We start from the raw sequence: 20,216 nt of genomic DNA on the forward strand, positions 1-20,216 counted from the left end.
GCTTCCCTCTTTGAACCTTGGGTCCAACGATTAGTCATTAACATAAGGGTGCTGTTGGCATACGGATACGGATCGTGGAACCTTGGTCCAACAATTAGTATTTAACATAAGGGTGCAGTTGGCATACGAATACGGATGCATCGTAACTGTAGAGGTAAGGTGCACCTTCAAATATAATTTTGACGTAAAATATTCTTAGGATTATCTCAAAATCTATTTTTATATCTAACTATAAAATTTTAAATTTAAAAAATGGTTAAAATCAAGTAGATCTATAAACATATGAAAATCTTGAAAATAGACGGTGTAGATAATTTGTTGTAAAATGTACTATTTCTAAGACTTAAAATCTTTTTATTTGTCATGGTCATATATCTCTATGTCGAGATGATCAATCAAAGCGTTTTTCAACATTAAAACTATCTTTTCCGATGAATTTTTGAGGTGCATCCGTAGTTCTACATTATAAAGTTGCATCCTTATATAAACTTTTTCCTTAACATAAATATGCGAAGCCTTCAATCCTCTCTCTCTCTCCCCATGAAGGGGTCGCAGGTTCTTAATTCTGACTTTTCATCCACTACTCTCACATCATGCTTGAGAGAAAGCAACACCCATCTTGGTCAAGTGGAAGAAGATCAAATCAAAGGGGGATATCCACTTTCTCAAATTTGTTGGAATCCTTTACATACATCAAGACAAAAGAATAGAAAAACAGATTTGCAAGTATTTTGGGACGTTGTTTTTGTCAAAAAACAAAAAAACAGTATTTTGAAAAAAAAAAAGGACGAAATAACAAGGTCAAGTATTTTTTTCTCCTGCCGGAGCATATTGTCTATTTACTACCTCGGGTAAATACCAGTCTAGGTGTACTTTTCAGACTCCAATTTTTTAAGAGGCAACCTCTTCGACCTAGCGACGGGCCTCAAGAGAAAATTTCAATTGCACTCTCTATGTGCCATAATGAACTAACATCCTAAGATTGAATAGAGACCGACTTTCTTTTGGAGGGTAAGATCTAAGTGTTTGAACCTTTTTTCTTAAAATAATTAATAGGTTGATCCTAAAATTTTCAATCGAAAAGATCCTCCCAGAAGCCCTTTTGCCGAAGGGAGTAAGTGTACAGTGTTGCTTCCACAGTAGCATAGTATACCTAAAAGATTTATGCTCATGGAGGAGCATATATACATTCACTCACACAGGTAAAACTATATCTAGAAACATTATTACGGCCCCAAATTTTGGGGATGCAACCTCTCAAACCAAGGGCTAACTACAAAAAGAAGAGAATTGTTTTACACTCTGGACAAAAACCAGAACATCCTAATATTGAATAAGGGTGCGGTTTGTATAGAGCCTAGGCTCTAAACAATTAAATTAGAGCCTACTTTCAAATAGTGTTGAGAAATGTGGTTTTCATATTGAAAATCTTTGTGATAGCCTTAAAATATAGTTTCATATTTATTTATAAAATTTAAAGCTTCAAAAATAGTGTAGATTGACGTATCTATGAAAACTTGAAAATCATGAAAATTGACGGTCCAAAAATACGTTACAAAATATACTATTTTCAAAACTTGCAATCCATTTTTTTCTCTTGTCCATGCATCTTGATGTTGAGATGATTGGTTTGAAGATATTTGAGCATCAAAATAACCTCTTCTAGTGAAATTTTTTAAATAGGCTAAAATTTAATTGTTTAGAGCCTCGGCTCTCTATAAACTTTTCCCATTTAATAAAGATTGTCCAATTTGCACAGTCGAATCTAAGTATTTACAATATCAAAATCAGAATGCCCAAATTTGACTTCTAAAAAAACTCGGTGGTCTTTTACCAAGTATACCCCGGAGAGTCTAAATATAATATGCTCCTTTGGAATATGGTTTTACTATAGGGAAAGGTTTCTACACTTCTCCTAATGTATAGAAGATATATACTCCACCCTTACATCCAACTGTCCAATTTAGATCAAGTGAGCCATTGACTATTTGATATAGATCTAACGTCTCATAGTATTTCATTTTTATTTTTATTTACAAATCACATGAATATAAAATTTTGTGCGTGCCATCATGTCAATGGTGTGCACCTAAAAACAATATTAAAAAATATTTTTGATAAAATATAATTTTCAAAATACCTATGAAACTTCCAAGGGCATTTTGGTTTCTTTATTTTATTGAGAATATTTTTTTATAGGTGCGAGTTTAAGGGAAGAGTGGACGTCCAAAATTTGGTATCAAAATATTTTACACAAAAAAAACTAAACTGTAGAGGCATGATATTGTGATTGGGTTATCTCAGCTCTCCATTTAAAATGGACCGGTTGGATAGGGGATATAGAAGTTTTATACATGAGAGGAAACCAATGTTGTCCCCATCAGTGGTGTTAACTGGTCTTATATCTTACTATTTCCTTAATAAAACAAGTAGGGGCCCTCATCCCCACTGATTCACCAAAAAAAAAAAAAAAAAATGCAGACTTCTCCATCCAATTGGACACCTGTTTGGTTAGTCCTTGGATGTTTCACATATACCAGAAAGCAACTCAAAACTTTGCTTTACTATGTTTTATTATTGTTACGAGGGACACGATTTTTATGTGTCTTAGGACTCATATGTAGATATGCATATGCTCTTCGTGATCTAATTTTGTGATAGATTTGGACCTAATTTTTAAGGTATATACAACATCTAAAACAGAAAACATAAATTGTAAAAATAAATATGTTTTAAAAACTAAAAATAACAATTTTTTTAAAAAAATTTAAATCGTTGATTTTACTTGTTATTTGGAGAGACCACTACTCCGCATGGGTCTTTAAGATCCACATGGGTCTTTAAGATGGACGTGGTATGTCCCGGGTTACGCAACTGTAGTTATGCGTCCCTGACGTATAAACCACTCTACCTTTTATGAAATGATGGGGAGACTTTGGAGTCCTTGGGAACCCCTCATATGCATAATTAAAAATCCCAAATACTAGATCACACCCAAGATCGTATATATAGTTGGCTAAATACAAAATAGATAGATACACTTTTAAATCGAGTGTAAGAAATAAAACAAAAAATAAAATCAGACTACAATAACATAATTTATGTGGTTCACAGCAAAAAACTACATTTACGACCTTGACAAGTATAAATCTACTATCGCAATGAAGACTACAATCTCTCCAAACCGGTAAAAACTCTCTATCGTCTTCTCTTTTAAACCCTCTCTCCCGACCAAACAACATCATTAATTAATCTCATATTTTCTACCGATACAGTGATACCAGAAAGAGAACCTTGAACCTTGAGATCAAAATGATATGTTCTCTATTTTTTTAAAAGTGGAAGTTTAACCAACCTAAATCCCAACTGAGAAAGTTACCTCTCTCTCTTGGAGACTCATCTCCTTCATAGATGTCATTTATCATGAACCCCAAAAAAGGTGACCCTTAAAAGATGAATATTATGTCTTTCTTGACCCCTTTCTTATAAAGATCATTGACGCTTTTTTTTTTTTGCTGTCTAAGAAAAATCTTTCTTTCTTTTTACCATAATACTCTTAAACTTTTAAAAAATATATAAATATAGTGATATTGACTTTCACGAAACCTACTAGAAAATAGATTAACTTCCAATGAGAAGTATCATTGGGTAAGTAATCATCTACCCATGTGGCATATTTATAAGGAGTTAAATGAACAAAAAAGCATTTGGTATTTAAACTTTACATTAGAAACATCGGTATTTGATTTTAGGCAAACTTTCACATTCATTTTTGTCACATTGCCAACTTTTCTTAGAAAGTGGTAAAGCCATCATGTTGAAATGTTGAAGTCAAGATGAAAAACACGAACCATCACAGTAGGTGGGGGCCTAACAAGACCTTAGGAAAGTGAAATTATCGACAAAACATATAAATTCATGGGGGTTTCTCGAAATTCCTTGTAGGGTACAATTGGGAAATTCCTTGTAGGGTACAATTGGGTTTGGGGTCAAGAATATACATAGGACCTGGACCTCGACCTGGATCTCGATTTGGATTTGAGTTGGGGGAAAGCTTTCTATGTGCCTCCTACAACATAGAAGTTCTATCCTCACCCTACCATCCAGCCGTCCATTTTTTATCAAGAAAGTTACTCACCGTTTGATCTTAGATGTGATGTCTGAAAGTATTTTATTTTTATTTTTTTTAATACAAATTTTCTGAATATGAAATTTGGTGCGTGCCATCTTCTCATTGGGGCGCACCTATAAAAATATTAACAATAATTTTTCGATAAAAAATGATGATCAAAATACCCCTTGAAGCTTTTAGGGGTATTTTGGTCATTTTATTTTATAAAAAAAAAATTATATATTTTCCGTTAGTACTAAGTTTAATAGAGGAATAGATGTCCAAAATTTGGTGTCAAAATAATTTATCGAAAAAAATTTAAAATAAAATAGTGTAAAGACATGAAATTGTGATTAGGGTAATCTTAACCCTCAATTAAAAAATGGATGGTTGAATAAGGGGGAGGATAAAACTTTTATGTTATAAGGGGACTATAGAAAGCTTTCCCTCGAGTTGAAACCTCTTTTACTCGAGTTTCAGATTTTAGGTCGGGGTATGAAAAACTCATACTCGACATGTTAAATAAATATATAGAAAATTGTCAAAATACCCGATGAATTGTTCAAGAATTTATCCATTTGCAACTATTTAAAATAATGATCATGTGTTTTTTTGGCAGGTATTTTGGAATTAAATTGAAAAAACATGGTTGGAAAGTTATGCAGTTCATCTTTCATGGATACTTAGATAAGTTTACAAGTGAAATTAACCAAAAAATTCATTTTTATTTTAAAAATTTAAAAATAATCTCATAAGATACTTTTTAGGATGTTTTCCAAATGCGAGATGCTGAGAAGTATGAACTCTCCGAATTTAAGCTTAATCCAATGTATAGAAAATAAAATAAAATTAAAGGTTGAGAGCTTACTAAATAAACATTTAATGTAGTATAACTTTTCCGATATTAACAACCTATGAAATCCTATTGATAACATTTAAAAACGGGGGTGAACAGTTAAATTTGCTATAGGTGCCCATTTCTTTGTTCTATATTTACCAGGGTTAAAAAAATGAACGGGTCAACTCGAAAGCACCTGAGTCAACTCAGAATCGGAGGGTACCCGGGCCAAGCCTGACCTAGAATCAAGATTTGCAAACCTTATTTTATTTTATTTTATTTCTCTCTCAATGCTTCCCAAAAATCTCTCAAGTTTGTTACAATACGTTTTTATAATGCTGATCTATAATAAACCTAAATAAATTTTTCCAATAACGGCATAAAATTTATGAAACCTCATGATTTTTCAGTTTTCTTTTATTCCCTCATTTCTAGACCTAATCCACCTTTCTATTTCTCTGAATAACCAAAATCTTTGATATCTGTTTCAAAGTAGTCATTGTTTATCCCTCTAATGAATCGATATTTTTATTTTATTTTATTTTTGATTGAAACTCATTTTCTAAGAGATCAAGAGTGGACTCTGACCCCACTCATTAACTGCCCACAAGTATTTGCGAAAATAATAAATGATAATAAAGGGCTTGGGCATCCAACCTCAAAAAACTTGAAGTCCTAAATTAGAAACAACCATTCATTTTTTGAATTTCATTTTCAAATCTGGGTGAAGTAAAAATCTGGCGGTCTAATAGGTATCTGCCGGGTCAGATCGGAACCGGCCAGGCCAATTCTGATTTCGGCTAGTTTAGGAGATTAGCTGGGTATTTAAAAAAAAAAAATTATAGAAAATCTAAAAAAATAAGGGATTTTTTTGTAATATATTTTGTAATATTTTTTGTCATTATGGCAAGGATTAAAAATTGTTTTAGTCATTAATATTTATTTTTGGAAAATTGTTTCATGTAGGCTGGACCGCATTTCTACATATGTGGTCTAGAAAGTGTAAAGCATCCATCTTAAAGTTGAATGCAAGTAGGTGTCCCGTTTAAAAACACTAGAAACTAACGGTCCAAATGTTTTCTTACTAGAATTATTATTTTATTTTAAAAAAAATTATTTATTTATTTATATTCATGATCTCCATGTTAGATGTTACATGTCCTTAAAAATTAAGTCTTAAAATCCATCTAAAAAATAGATTTATTAAGAGGCCCGCATTTCTACATATGTAGGCTTGGTCGCATAGAAACCGGGTCCTTTATTTTTATATTTTCCCATCTTTCTTGGAAAATTTAAAACTACCCTAGGCACAAATCAATTCTTTAAAATTTATTTATTTTTCATTAATTTTCAACTTCATTTGGATGCGTTTTATTTAATCATTATTTAAATATATTTTTCATATTTTATTAGATTTTATTGAATTTTTTTTAATGCTTTTTTGAGTGCTTGAGACTTACTTGGTTAGAACGATTGAATCGGATGGTTTATCGGTTAAGCCGGTTGTACTTTTTTTGAGCCCATGTCCGGTTAACCATTCCAATTCAATTTTTCCTACACCGAGTTGAACATCGAAAATCTATTGAAAAAAATGCTATTTTGAGGTTAAAAATATGTAGTTGATCATCTCCACATTGATAGAGCACAAATGTGAACTAACGTAAATCAATGGACAGTCTTGATCAAATTGACGTAAATCAATGGACAGTCTTGATCAAATTGGATATACCAGTACATGTGGAGCCCCTATTCTAAACTATGCGAAAAAAAACAATAAAAAAAAGAGAGATATACGGATTTGAAGAAAAAAAAGAAAAGAAATTATCACAAATATATCTTAATTTTAATCTAATTGGAAAAAAATCGTTGACTTTTATAAACCTCATCCACACCATTTTTTTTCGATTTTAGATTTTTTTTTTATCAAAATAGCTTTCACGGTAATTGTATTACCGTGAAACACCATTACAGTAATTTAACTATGGTAGTTTTTAACACATTTTATAAGGCACTTAAAATACGGTAAGGTCTCCAACCTTTATTACGGTAACCAAATTCAAAATCTATGGAGTTTTGACTTTCACCATTGATAAGAGAGAAAAAGAAAATGAATTAAGAAACACGGAGCGCATGTGTTTTGGGTTTTCATTCGGATTTCACCCTTCGATCTTCCCACTTCCTCTCTCTACGATCTACGATTTTGGCATGGCGGTGGGGGTTGGGGGCGAGATCACTGTTGAGACCCTGGCTCAAATGCTTGACCTATGTGATACTGTCTAAGTTGATTTATAGGCCTTAATCCGCACCTTTAATCCCAAACACACACTCTATATCTATTAATGGGTTTTAGAATCCAAGACAGAAAAGGGAAATACATGAATTTCTCCTCTATCTATTAATGGGTTTTAGAATCCAAGACAGAAAAGGAAAATACATGAATTTCCCTTATAGAGAAGAAATAACAGTCTATCGATCCAGCAATCCACTTTCAGAAGCATGTAAATTCATTCTTTTTTTTGCTTTTTGTGGCAGTTGTGCAAACATTACCATAGGCAGATGGGCGGCTTGAATTCAACAACAAAACAAAAGCTCAAGTCGCAAGAACTAGGGTTCGAAAGATTCAGGACTAGGAACATCAAAGAAAAACAAAAACGTCCAACGAATGCGCCACACCAAAGCAACAGAGAGAAGCGTTGCTACTCACTGTTGAAATTATGAAAAAAAATGTAATGAAACTGGGATAACAAAAACCCTAAACACCCGCTCTCTCAGTTTCTAAATTCTTTTTAATTGTCTCTCTTGTTCGTGAAAGTCAACTCCATAGATAGTGAGATTATCGTAATTCGGGTACCGTAATATAAGATGGAGACCTTACGATATTCTAAGTGCCGTATAAAATGCACTAAAAATTACAATAGTTAAATTACTGTAATAGTGTTTCACAGTAATATGACTACTATGAAGGTTATTTTGGTAAAAAAAAGTTTAAAATTCAAAAAAAAAAAAAAAGTGTGGACAAAGTTTATGAAAATTGAGTTTTTTTTTTTTTTTTCAGTTAGGCAAAAATTAAAGTATATTTATGATAATTTTTCGAATTTCAAACCCTAAAACTAATGTATCTTATAACGGTTTATTTTCAAAATTTTTAAATAAATTTACTTAATTTGAACTATTTTTAAAAATTTTCAAATAAATTTACTTAATTTGAACTATTTTTAAAATGTAAAATTTTATAATTAAAAATAACAATAAATTATCAAATTATCCATAAGTTTTTGAAGATACGCAAGGTTGGTTGCGGGCCCACCACGCGCATAACAAAATATTTTCCTGATAACAACGGACAAAACCATCAATCTCACACTTGCACGCGCGTCTGCAATCTCTTTCTCTAAAATCTCTCTATTTTCTATCTTTAATAATAAAGTTTGAAAATGAAACCTGTCCGAGATAAAAGCTTGCCAGAAGCTTCGCGGATTCTTCCTCTTTTAGTTTTGGGCCCCGCCGCACCAATCTTACGACTCTATTCAATTCCGGTTGTACCCTGCACTGATTTAAAAAATGAAGAAAAATTCAATAAAAGAAAAAAAGTTTATATAAGGTTGCAACCATATAATGTAGAGCTACGAATGCACTTAAAAAATCCATAAAAAAATGTAGTTCTAATATCGAGATGTATGACCATGAAAAATAAAAAAAAATCAAGTCTAAAAAATATTACATTTTACATTATATTATCTACACCGTACATTTTTAAGATTTTCATATGTTTATAGATCAACTTGATTTTAACCATTTTTTAAATTTCAAATTTTATAATTAGATATAAAAATAGATTTTGAGATAATCCTGAGAATATTTTACATTAAAATTATATACCATGATAAAATTTGAAGGCGCACCTTACCTCTTCAGCTACGGATGCATCTGTATGCCAACTGCACTCTACTTAAAAATATAAAATGTATTAAAAAATATTAAACTTTGATTGAACAAAAAAAACTGGCTGGTTTGACTAGCCAAAACCAGTTAAATTTTGGTTTTGACTGCTTTCGACTAAATCTAAATTTTATCTTAGGCTAGACTGATCAAAGTATCAATCAACTGTCCGACCAGTCGGACCATGTCCTATGACTTGATAATTATGAACTAATCACACGTCTCAGCGAAAAATATTATCAACTGCGAAATAAACTTTGCACATACATGGTGTTCATGTATTGTTTTTCTTAAGGATTAGGTTTATATATGGCATCAAGTTAACCTATTGCGGTGGTTATAAAAGCAAGGCACCTGTTAAAAATCCACTAAAAGAGGTTTGTTCGTTATCGAAAGCCCTTCAATTAATTATCTCAACCTCAAGATGTATGGATATGATAGAAATACCACTTCAAATCTCATAAATAGTACATATTGTAATACATAATTTAGATTATCTATTTTCAATATTTTCAAATGCTTATAGATTTACTTGAATTGCATCATCTTTGGAGCTTAAATTCCATAATTAGGGAGAAAATAGACTTTTAGGCCACCATAGGGAGTTTTCGGGCACCGGAACTGCATCTTTCAATATGGTTTGGAGGTACGCCTTACTTTGATTATTTAAGATTGATGATTTATATAAAGATGCGGTTTATATAGAGCTTAGGCTCTAAACAGTCAAATTAGAGCCTACCTTCAAATAATGTCAAGAAATATAATTTTAATAGTAAAAATCTTTGTGATAGCCTTACAATATATTTTCATCTTTATTTATAAGTTTAAAGCTTAAAAAATAGTTTAGATCGAAAGATCTATGAAAATTTGAATCTTGAAAATTGACGGTCTAAAAATGCATTACAAATTACACTATTTCCAAACTTGAAATCCATTTTTTTCTCATGTCCATGCATTCTGTTGTTGAGACGATCAAATATTTGAGCATCAAAACAACCTCTTCTAGTGAAATTTTTGAGGTAAGCTCTAATTTGATTGTTTAGAGCCTCGGCTCAACATAAAATTTTCCGTTTATATAAAGTACACCCTTTTTAAAAATTGATGTTCCTATCTTATAACATAATATGCTCTTCTTTGAGCATATTGTTCATTCACTCCCTGGGGTAAACTCCAATCTAGGAGTATTTTTAGGATTCCACCTTTTGGGGATGCATCGCCTCACCCTAGCAACCAATTTCAAAAAATAAAAAATAAATAAATTAAAGAAGAAGAACAGAGGAAGAAGAAAATCACATCCACTTTATACGTGCCTGAAGAAAAAATTATTGTAAGACTAGGCACAAAAATTTCATTGTTTTTTTTTTTTTTTTGTCAAAAATCATAAAAATAAAAAATAAATAAATTAAAGAAGAAGAACAGAGGAAGAAGAAAATCACATCCACTTTATACGTGCCTGAAGAAAAAATTATTGTAAGACTAGGCACAAAAATTTCATTGTTTTTTTTTTTTTTTTTGTCAAAAATCATAATGTTTAGGACCTGAAGCTTCTTTCTTATTTTTTTATTTATTTTTTATTATTATTTAAATACCCACTTGGTGAATCTTAATCTAAAGTGGATCCTGATGTTTGATCTAAGCTAAAAAGTTCTATTGCGTAGGGAGTGAGTATACAATGTGCCCCACAATAGAATTGCCATATGTGCTCAATAGTCAAAGGATAAGATTTCGCCCTACCTTGTCTGTCTAGGAGTTTTTAAACCTAGATTGATGTCACTTTTGGGAAATTAAGCAATATAAATGGAAGAAAATAGAGACTGATGATGGTGCATGAAAATTAAACAGAACAAATGGAGGAAACTAGAGACTGATGATGATGCATGAAAATAAAACAGAACAAAAAGTTGGGCAACTTCTTCTGGTTTTAAGAAGGTGAGGACAAAATGCCTCCTAAATAATGAAGGAAAATGGTTTGATAGGGCTGCAGCCCTACCAAAATAAGTAAACACTCACCTCATAAATCATTGAAAATTGCAATTTTAATATTAGAAAAGCTTTACCTCGATTATTTCGGCTTGAACATTATGGCTCTTAAAAAAAAAAGATTTCAAGCTTTAAAAATGGTGTATATTGAAACAAATTATCTAGACCATCTATTTCGCTATAAAAATAAGTGTTCAGAGTTCCACAAGCTCTATATCATTTTTTGAGTTTCAAATTTTTTTATCGGTGTTGAAAATTGATTGTGGAGATATCATAGACATTTTCGTTGCTAAAAGTTCTTTTTGGGCAAGAATTTGAGGTGAAGCTTTATTTTGTTTTCATGAAGCCTGGGCCTTATAAAAACTTCATCCAATAATAAATGCGTAAAGACATACATACATTAAATAAGCAAAATGACTTTATTGGAAGATGAGGAAGAGAGACATGAATCTTTCGTAGTAGAGGAGTCAGGTCAAAACAAAATGTGATGATCTTTTGACCCTCTGTCACAGCAATTTTGCCCCTTAAGTTAGTGTTTAAAAAATTGCCGATTCGACTTGAAAACTTGCCTGAATCTTTAAGTTTGGTTAAAATGTTGGGATAGCTGAGAAATTTATTTTATTTTTAAATTATATTATAAAAAATTATCCTAGTTGGCTTGAAGAATCGGATAGAGGGACTTTGGCTCAAGACCTTGTATGCAACACTCTATCCAAGTTCGATTTTTTCAAACTTTGTTTTTGTGTAATTCAATAGAAAAGACAGGTCTCTACCTGTTTTTTTAAATAAATCAAAGAGTTAACATTTTGAAAGTGTTAGTAAACCGTATCAGCAGGATTGAAAATCACAATATGATAATTAAGTATGGAGGTGCATGTATTTTGAAAGGACTAGTTGGTAGGGTCATGTATATCAAGGTCTAGAGCAGCTAGTAATACAAACAATAGAAATTATTGCAATTTTTGCACAGTCAATGTACATTTGTTGTGAGGTCTTTTTGCCTTTTTGGAACTATGGTGGGCTTTCTAGAGATTCTAAAACGTAATCATAATTCAAGGATGAGATAGAGTGGATTTGGAGAAATTGTAAAGAAGAGGAATCATAAAGGAAAATGTTTTGATACCCTATTATAAAACTTCACCTCAAAATTCATTGAAACTTGTAGTTTTGGCGTTAAAAAACCTTCAACTCAATTATCTCAGCCTTGACCAGTATGGTTGTGAAAAAATTTACGATTTTAAAACCTAAAATTAGTGTATATTATAACACCTTATCTAGAGCACCCCTTTCTTACTAAAAATAAGTGTTAACGGATCCACAAGATTTATCTCTTTTTTTAGCTTCAAATTTTATATTCGATTTTGAAAATTGATTTTAGACCAATAATGGAGATTTCTAATACCCAGAATACATTTTAGATGAGAATTCTAGATAAGGCTTTACTTTATTTTGATACAACTTGGCCATACCGACCGACTGCATCAAATTATAAAGGACAAGGTTTTATAAAGCTTAGGTTTTATAAAAATAAAATAAACCCTCACCTCAAATCTTCTTCCGGAAAGCAATTTCGACAACATAAATCTTCATAATGGCTCTAGAATCAATTTCGAACACCAACAACAAAATTCAAAACTTTAAAAGTATGAGAGATCTTGTGGATCTATGAATACTTATATAGGCGAATGGATAATCTATATAATGTTTTATAATATACACTAGTTTTAGAGTTTGAAATTTTTTTTTTTCATAAACATAATATTTAAGCCAAAATAATTGATTTAAATATTTTTGAATTCTTGAATTGTGCGTTACGAGGTGAAGCTTTACTTGTTTTGATGGAGCTGCCGCAACAAATTATAAATCAGTTATATCCCCGAAATTTGAAGCCCGCGAAAGTCCGCGATTTGGTTATACATGACGCCTTAAATAGACATTATGATACCGCGGGAGCACAGAGTTCTCACACTCTCGTCATATCATTTTCACCCGCCATTGGCGATCCCGTTCATTTCTAGTATTTCTCATTACCTTCTCCAAATGCCAAAATAGAGGGCGTTTTAGTAATTTGTCCAAACCGTAAAACGTGGGGACTGGTACATGAACTCACCTTTCCCTATCCAAATACCGATTCCATTTCCTCCAATTTTTATGAGTTTTATCTTTTCTTCTCTCTCTTCTCTCTGATGCCAACCTTCAACAGTACGTTACCAGGGTTTCATGGGAAAATCCTTACCCTAAGCTTAACCCTAACCCTAAATTCCCCTTCTCTCCATCTCTGGCTTTACAGATTCCGTCGCCTAAGGACTCCTTTTTTCTGAAAGTTCAGACGCCATGACTGGTTCTTCAGTTTCCCGGCCAGCTTCTGGCCAAGGCCAGAGGAAATCGGCCTCCTTTCATGGCCGAATTCCGGAGAGTTCAGAGGCCTTTCCGGCTATTCCCAGGCCGGAATCTCACCCTGACTTGGCAGGTCGCCGGAAATTGATATCTGGAAAGCACCAACACCTAATTCCTAACTCGCAGGACAATGTTTCCGGCAGGCTAACCAAGCTGCTCCTGAATGTTACAGTGCAGAGGAGTCTTGGCCATGTTCATGTTGTTATGTCGCCTGAAAATACAGTGGACGATCTCATAAAGGCCGCCATTAATGCTTATGTTAAAGAAGGGAGGAGGCCTCTTTTGAGCCAGGTCGATCCAAGCTGTTACGAGCTCCATTATTCTCAGTTTAGCCTCGAGAGTAAGCTTCCTAAACCCTAATCTTCCTTAGCTTTTTACATTGAAGTATTGAACTTTATAGAAAAAAAGGAAATATATACAGAAAGAAAGCTTTCTAAACCCTAGTTCCCTTGGTTGTTTTTGCAGTGATAATTAAGAAAAAGATACAATAATGATAAAGAAAGGTTTCTCAGTCCTGATGTTCCTTAGATTTTACAGTGATCTTTATATAGAAAAATTTACGACTTACGAGAGATACAGATGATCGTTGAATTAGAGAGAGACGATCCTTTGTTTTTTCCAGTGATTTGGAGTTAGTGATGATCCTTTTTTTTTTTTTTTTCCGCGATGGGAATTAGTTTCTCTTGATTTTGGTTGTTTTCCTGTTGATTATCGTTGAATTAGAGAGAGATGATCGTTTCTTTTTTCCAGTGATTTGGAGTTGGTGATGATCGGTTTTTTTGCCATTTTCCAGCGATTTGGAGTTAACTTTCTGTTGATTTGGTTGTTTTCCTGTGATTTTGATTCATTAGTTTTTGGGATTAAGGTTAACGATATATAGATTCATATGAAAGGACGCTTACTCTTGAGGCCTAAATTTAAGGGCTCTCAACCTAAAAATCTAAGCCGTTTACTGTTGTATTTAACAGCTGCGGTAGTTTTGGGGGCTCAGAAGGACAACTTTTCAGAAAAATGGCGAACATGCAAACCAATTCCTGACATCTGAAATCATATAGTCCTATAAATAGTGAATGCTTCTTTGGATTTTCTATACTTAATTTAATTGAATATGGCTGTTTTTCCTGACATCTGAAATTATACAGTCATACATCCTATAAATAGTGAATGCTTCTTTGGATTTTTATACTTAATTTAATTGAATATTACTGTTTCTAAAATTTGTATTTAAATTCAGATGTCAGGTTATTTTCTGGTATATCTTGCCGCATTTATATGACTTTTTGGAATCTTTGGCAATACGAAGCGTTTTCGGCTTTTTTTTTGGGCCAATTATCAGAAATATATATTTTCCAATATATATTTTCCAATTAAAAACAAAAGGTGCGGTTTGCATAAGGTTGCATCAAGGTACCACCTAACTTTATCACGAGTCTCAATGGTACAAGAATCTATTTTTATCTTTTATTATAAAATTTTAAACTCTAAAACTAACCATTTAAACGATTTGAAATCTCTTTTTGCCTATATATATATATATATATATATATATATATATATGTATATACATCTTAATTTGTGCATCTGATTTTTTTGAATTATGATATTATTTCTTTCAACAAATTACCATTAATCGATGGAAATGGTTGATAATAGATTGTTGTACACACAAGTCCATTAATTTGATAATAGATTGTTGTACATTCAAAGAAGGGGTTGTTATATTTCCTCATCAGTTTTGAACAATATTCCAAGTCAAAGCACACTAGGAAAAGTGTTATCTCAATTTGTCCATAGCATGATCCCAAATAAAAGGCGCGTGGTCCTTTTTTAAGAAAGGAAGATGACCGTGTACAAGTAAAAATGAGCCCAACGGCTCATATTGAATCTGGACCGACCTGACAATCACGGATGTTCGGTAGTGTTTGAATTAAATTTTTTTTTTCTACATATCACTTAAAATGTTAAGCATGTGTTTATAGAAAAATCGGTGAATTTTCAAAAAATATCAAAAAAAATATTTTACATGAATTTTTTTTCCAAAATACCCTTATAAAGTTTCAAGGGTATTTTGGTCACTATTTTTTTTTTGCAGATTATTATTTTTATATTTTTATTTGGTGCGGCTTGATGAGAAGAATATGGCTTGATAAAAAGAACACACGTCTAAAATTTCAAGTGATTTGGATTTGTAGAAAAAAAATTAAATTAAAACACTAACAAACATCCGTAATTGTCAGATCGGTCCAAATTCAATCTAAACAGTTGGACTCTTTTTTTTTTGTGAACCCACTGGCTTACATGATCATTTTTCTTTTATATATATATATACATATATATATGAGCAATGATCCAATGCAACGGTTGTCATAGTATAATGCAACGACACTTCTAAAAAACCATGTTTGGGGTATTTATATGACCTCAAATTTTGCACTTACACTTTCTTCATCTCAATAATCAATTCCCCCCCCCCCCCCCCCCCTCCAAAAAAAAAGGTTCATTTTGAACCCTCTTGTCCTCTCCAAAAATGAATACTAGACTATTCATTTTGTGAATTTCAAGATCTTAATATTTATAAATTCAAAATCAATTTTTTTTTTTTTTAACATTGTTCTTCTAATGATAATAAAGTTATCTAAAAAATTTGGAAATGAAAAAATTATTTAAGGCCTATATCTAAGCATCTCACCAAAATGAACGGCCTATGTTAATTGGGATAAAAAATACTTTTTAGGTTTGTTTTCAATCTTTTTTTTTTTTTTTTTGTAATTGTTCATTAGAATGAAAAGAATGTATATTTTAAAATTGTGATCAAACAAATGGTCATAAGATAGTTTTTTAAGGTTGTTGCATCATATTACCATACAATGATTGCATGAAATCATCGTCATATATATATATATATATATATATATATATATATATATATATATATATTTTAATGAATATATATATCCTATTATTTTAAGCATGATTATAATTTCACCTATATTTTTTGCTTATTACATTTTTTTTTTTTTTCGGATCTTTAGGATCCGAACAAAATAATAATCTGAACGCCAAGGTCTGAAATTGCCCTCTATTTAAAAGATCTTTGAGATCCGAAATAAAATTCCAAACCTTCAAAGTCCGAAATTGTGGATAAACATGGAATTGGATTTTTGATGAGATTATACATAAGTTTTGAGATGTTAATTTTGAAACATTTAGTGTTTTTTTATTTTTTTATTGGCTGAGAATGAATAAAAATGTCATAATAACATGACAAATCTTGTGGAGCATATTATATATATGCTCACATGTTATGTTATTATGATATTTTTATTTATTTTCAGTCAATAAAAAAACACTATTTTCAGAGTCAACATCTCAAAACTCTTTTATACTCTGCTCAAAGATCCAACACTATATTTATCCACAATTTTAGACTTTGAGGTGATATTGAGAGTGCAAATCTTCTTCTTCTTCTTTTTTCATAGCTTAAATATCTTAAAATAGGCCAATTTTGGATCTTGAAGGTCCGAATTATGTTTTTTTGGATTGGAGGTCCGATAATTTTTTTATTTCGGATCCGGAAGATTTAAAAATTGGGGAATTTTGGAAAAAAATTCCGGGGCTCCTAAGATGGGTATACATGTCACTTATCACATTCAAAATTTTAGATAGTACATGTAATTTTACCTTATCGTTTTTTAAAGATACACTATAGAATTATCTGATGGAAGAAGTTTATATAAGGTTGCAACTGTAGAACTACGGAAGCACTTCAAAAATCCATTGGAAAATATTGTCTTAATGTTGAAAAATCCTCTAATTGATCATCTCGATATCGAGATATATGACTATGAAAAAAAAGGATTTTGGGTCCCATAAATAGTACATCTTATAATACATTATCTAGACTCTCAATTTTCAAGATTTTCATATTTTTATAGATCTATTTGATTTTAACTAATTTTGGATTTTAAAATTTTATAATTGGATATGAAAATAGATTTTGAGATAATTCTAATAATATTTTACATGAAAATTATATGTTATGATAAAATTTGAAGGTGCGCCCAACCTTATGGAAACCGCACCTTTACTTAATATCATCTAAATTTTCCTCACTTTCTTTAAAGGATGTAGTTTCAAATTAGAGCCTACCTTCAAATGGTATCGAGAAATGTTGTTTCAATGTTAGAAATCTTTGTAATAGTCTGAACATATATTTTCATCTTTATTTATAAATTTAAAGCTTCAAAAATAGTGTGGATTGATAGATCTATGAAAACTTGAAAATTGACCGCCTAAAAATGCTTTATAAAATACACTATTTTCAAAACTTGAAATCCATTTTTTTCCCATTTCTATACATCTTGATGTCGAGATGATCAATATGAGGATATTTGGGCATCAAAATAACCTCTTCTACTCTCCAACTTGATTGTTTAGAGTGGTGGTTCTATATAAACTTTTCGCTTGATTAAAAGGTTAATTTGGAAATTAGTGTTTCTAACACTTTGGCCCGTGTTCATCTCCTATGGTATGACATATATATTTATTATAAGAACATTTTAGTAGAATAAATATTTTACAACGACCCATAGGTCGTTGACCTTCTGAACCCGTGTTTTTTTCCATTAGTACATGAGAATGGAACTTGAGAGGTTGCGCTATAAAAACCTAACTGGACGCAAGCCCGATTCCTAAGCACTTTATTTTATTTTATCTAAATATATTTCATAGAGAAAAAGCTTTTTAATTGGGGTCTCTCTTAGTTTAAGTGATTATAAGTGCTACAAAAGATGATATGAGAGTCCTTCGGTCCGGAGACGTACTCAGGAAGATTTTTTTAATCTAAAATTCTGAAAACCACTTATGAATTACTAGATGATTATTTTAAAAATAATAATAATTAAAATTCGAGTTTGTTAACACTTAGATGTCACGTTTTGAAAATCCGATTGTTTCTATTCAATGTTAAGACAGTATTTTTTAAGTTAAGAAAGGGTACAATTAAAAAAATTCTTTAATGAGGTTAATCCATGAGTTAAAGAGGCTACAACCCCAAAATTAGGGATATTAAAATTAGGACTAAATGCACAGTTTACTCCTGTTGGAGTTATTTTTTAATAGGGTTTTGGTGATATGGGCAGGTCTGGATAGGGGAGAGAAACTGATGGGGCTTGGGTCAAGGAACTTCTTCCTCTGTAATAAGAAGCCACACCCTCCCAATTCCTCATGCTCCAATGAAGCCGAGAATGCCACAAAAACTCCGTCCGGCCCTTGGTTCAAATTCTTGGATTTCTTGCGACCATGAATTCAATTCTTATTGTTTGTACGTTCTTAAAAATTTGTGATTTTAACTATTTGTTGTGAGTTATTGTGCAACCACTCCTCCTTATGAAGGATCTGTATTTTTCATCTCTCTACATGTTAAGTGAGCATTAATATTCTCTGGTTTACCTGGAAACCCAAATTAATGCTTGAAGATCGATATCCTAAGATTCATATTAAAAAAAAAAAGTAATAACACCATGTGAGCATTAATGCTCGTTATAGCATATTATGAATTTAGGTGTGACACCAATAGACGATAAGATGAGAAATAATATATTTAGGTGGATGGCTATGTGTGGTGCAAATTTAATACATCATTTGTTAGGCGGTGTGAGTTAGTTTAAGTAAAAACGAAAAAAAGAAAAGTAAATGGTAGGCTCAAAAGTATATGATTGGAAGTAATGTGAAAATGTATGAAGACCTATGACCTCATTGAGAGTATGATGATTGAGAGTATGGTGATGATGATAAAAAAAAGATCCATTTAGGAAGTTCTTTGGAAAAGTACAAATGGTCACATGATGTGATATTAGGTTGCTGCAATTATTCCATTGATCAAACTCAAATTTTAAAATAAATTTTTTCGAACTTTGTAACACATCCAAGCTATTAAATTTCACATCAAATGGTTATAAGGAATTGTGACCACCTGGTATCAATGGTAAATGATCTCATTGTATGTAATGCCAAGTACTTAGCTTAAATCACAAGATTGAATATTTCTAAAACAAAATTTTGGATTTCAAGTTAGTAAAACGCTTAAATTTGACAATTTTAAAATTGTTTCGAGATGTTATTTTTTTTCAGGTGCATATAAAGTGTTTTTTCTTCTTGTAGATGTTTTGGGCTAGCTTGAGGATAAATCTGCAAAATTTTGGGTACTAAAAGTACTCCCTTTCCTATAACGGACGGGAGCATATAACATTGGGCAAGCGTTTTATGTTTCTCTTATAACATAAAATTTATATTTTTCCCCTTATTCAACCATCCATTTTGAAAGGAGAGCTAAGATTGCCCCCATCACAATGTAACACTCCACATTATTTTATTTTTAATTTTTTTTTATATAAACTATTTTAACATTAAATTTTCAACGTCCAATCCTTTAATAAACTCGCATTTGTAAAAAAAATATAATCAATGAAATAAAATTACCAAAATAACTCTGAAAGATTCAAAGGGTATTTTGGTTATTATATTTTATCAAAATTGTTTTTTTAATATTTTTTATAGGTGTGTCCCAATGAGTAGATGGCATGTACCAAATTTCATATTCATGCAATTCATATAAAAAAAATTAAAAATAAAATACTTTGAAGCGTAGGATTTAAGATCAAACGGTGAATCACTCACTTGATCAAAATTGGACGGCCGAACGGTAGGAGAAGTATAGATCTTCTATGTTGTAGGGGAAATATGGAACCTTTCCCTATAATATTTTGGCTATTGAAGTTAAAATTAGCCAAGGAACAACTCAAGCAATTCGAAATTAAGTTCTACGGCCTCATGAAAGTATCATGTGTGGGTGAAATTCCTTTTTATTTAGTGATTTATGTTTTGCATGTAGTTTATATTAGGGATTGTGTGTAAATATATTATTTACCTTTTGTACATAGAGGTCACAAT

General features: G+C 31.5%; 1 protein-coding gene across 1 annotated transcript; it reads left to right on the forward strand.

Annotated features, from left to right (window-relative positions):
* Window positions 1-13,031: 13,031 nt before the first annotated feature.
* LOC18441540 (uncharacterized protein At4g22758) lies at window positions 13,032-18,676 on the forward strand. Its single transcript, XM_006851771.4, has 2 exons — window positions 13,032-13,605; window positions 18,407-18,676. Exons 1-2 carry the CDS (start codon window positions 13,203-13,205, stop codon window positions 18,568-18,570), a joined length of 567 nt encoding a protein of 188 aa, XP_006851833.2. The 5' UTR covers window positions 13,032-13,202; the 3' UTR covers window positions 18,571-18,676.
* The last annotated feature ends 1,540 nt before the right edge of the window (window positions 18,677-20,216 follow it).

Source organism: Amborella trichopoda, chromosome 9, assembly GCF_054954075.1.
Source record: "Amborella trichopoda isolate Santa Cruz 75 chromosome 9, AtrichopodaSantaCruz75HAP2 v2.0, whole genome shotgun sequence".
In the NCBI taxonomy this organism is placed as follows: domain Eukaryota; kingdom Viridiplantae; phylum Streptophyta; class Magnoliopsida; order Amborellales; family Amborellaceae; genus Amborella; species Amborella trichopoda.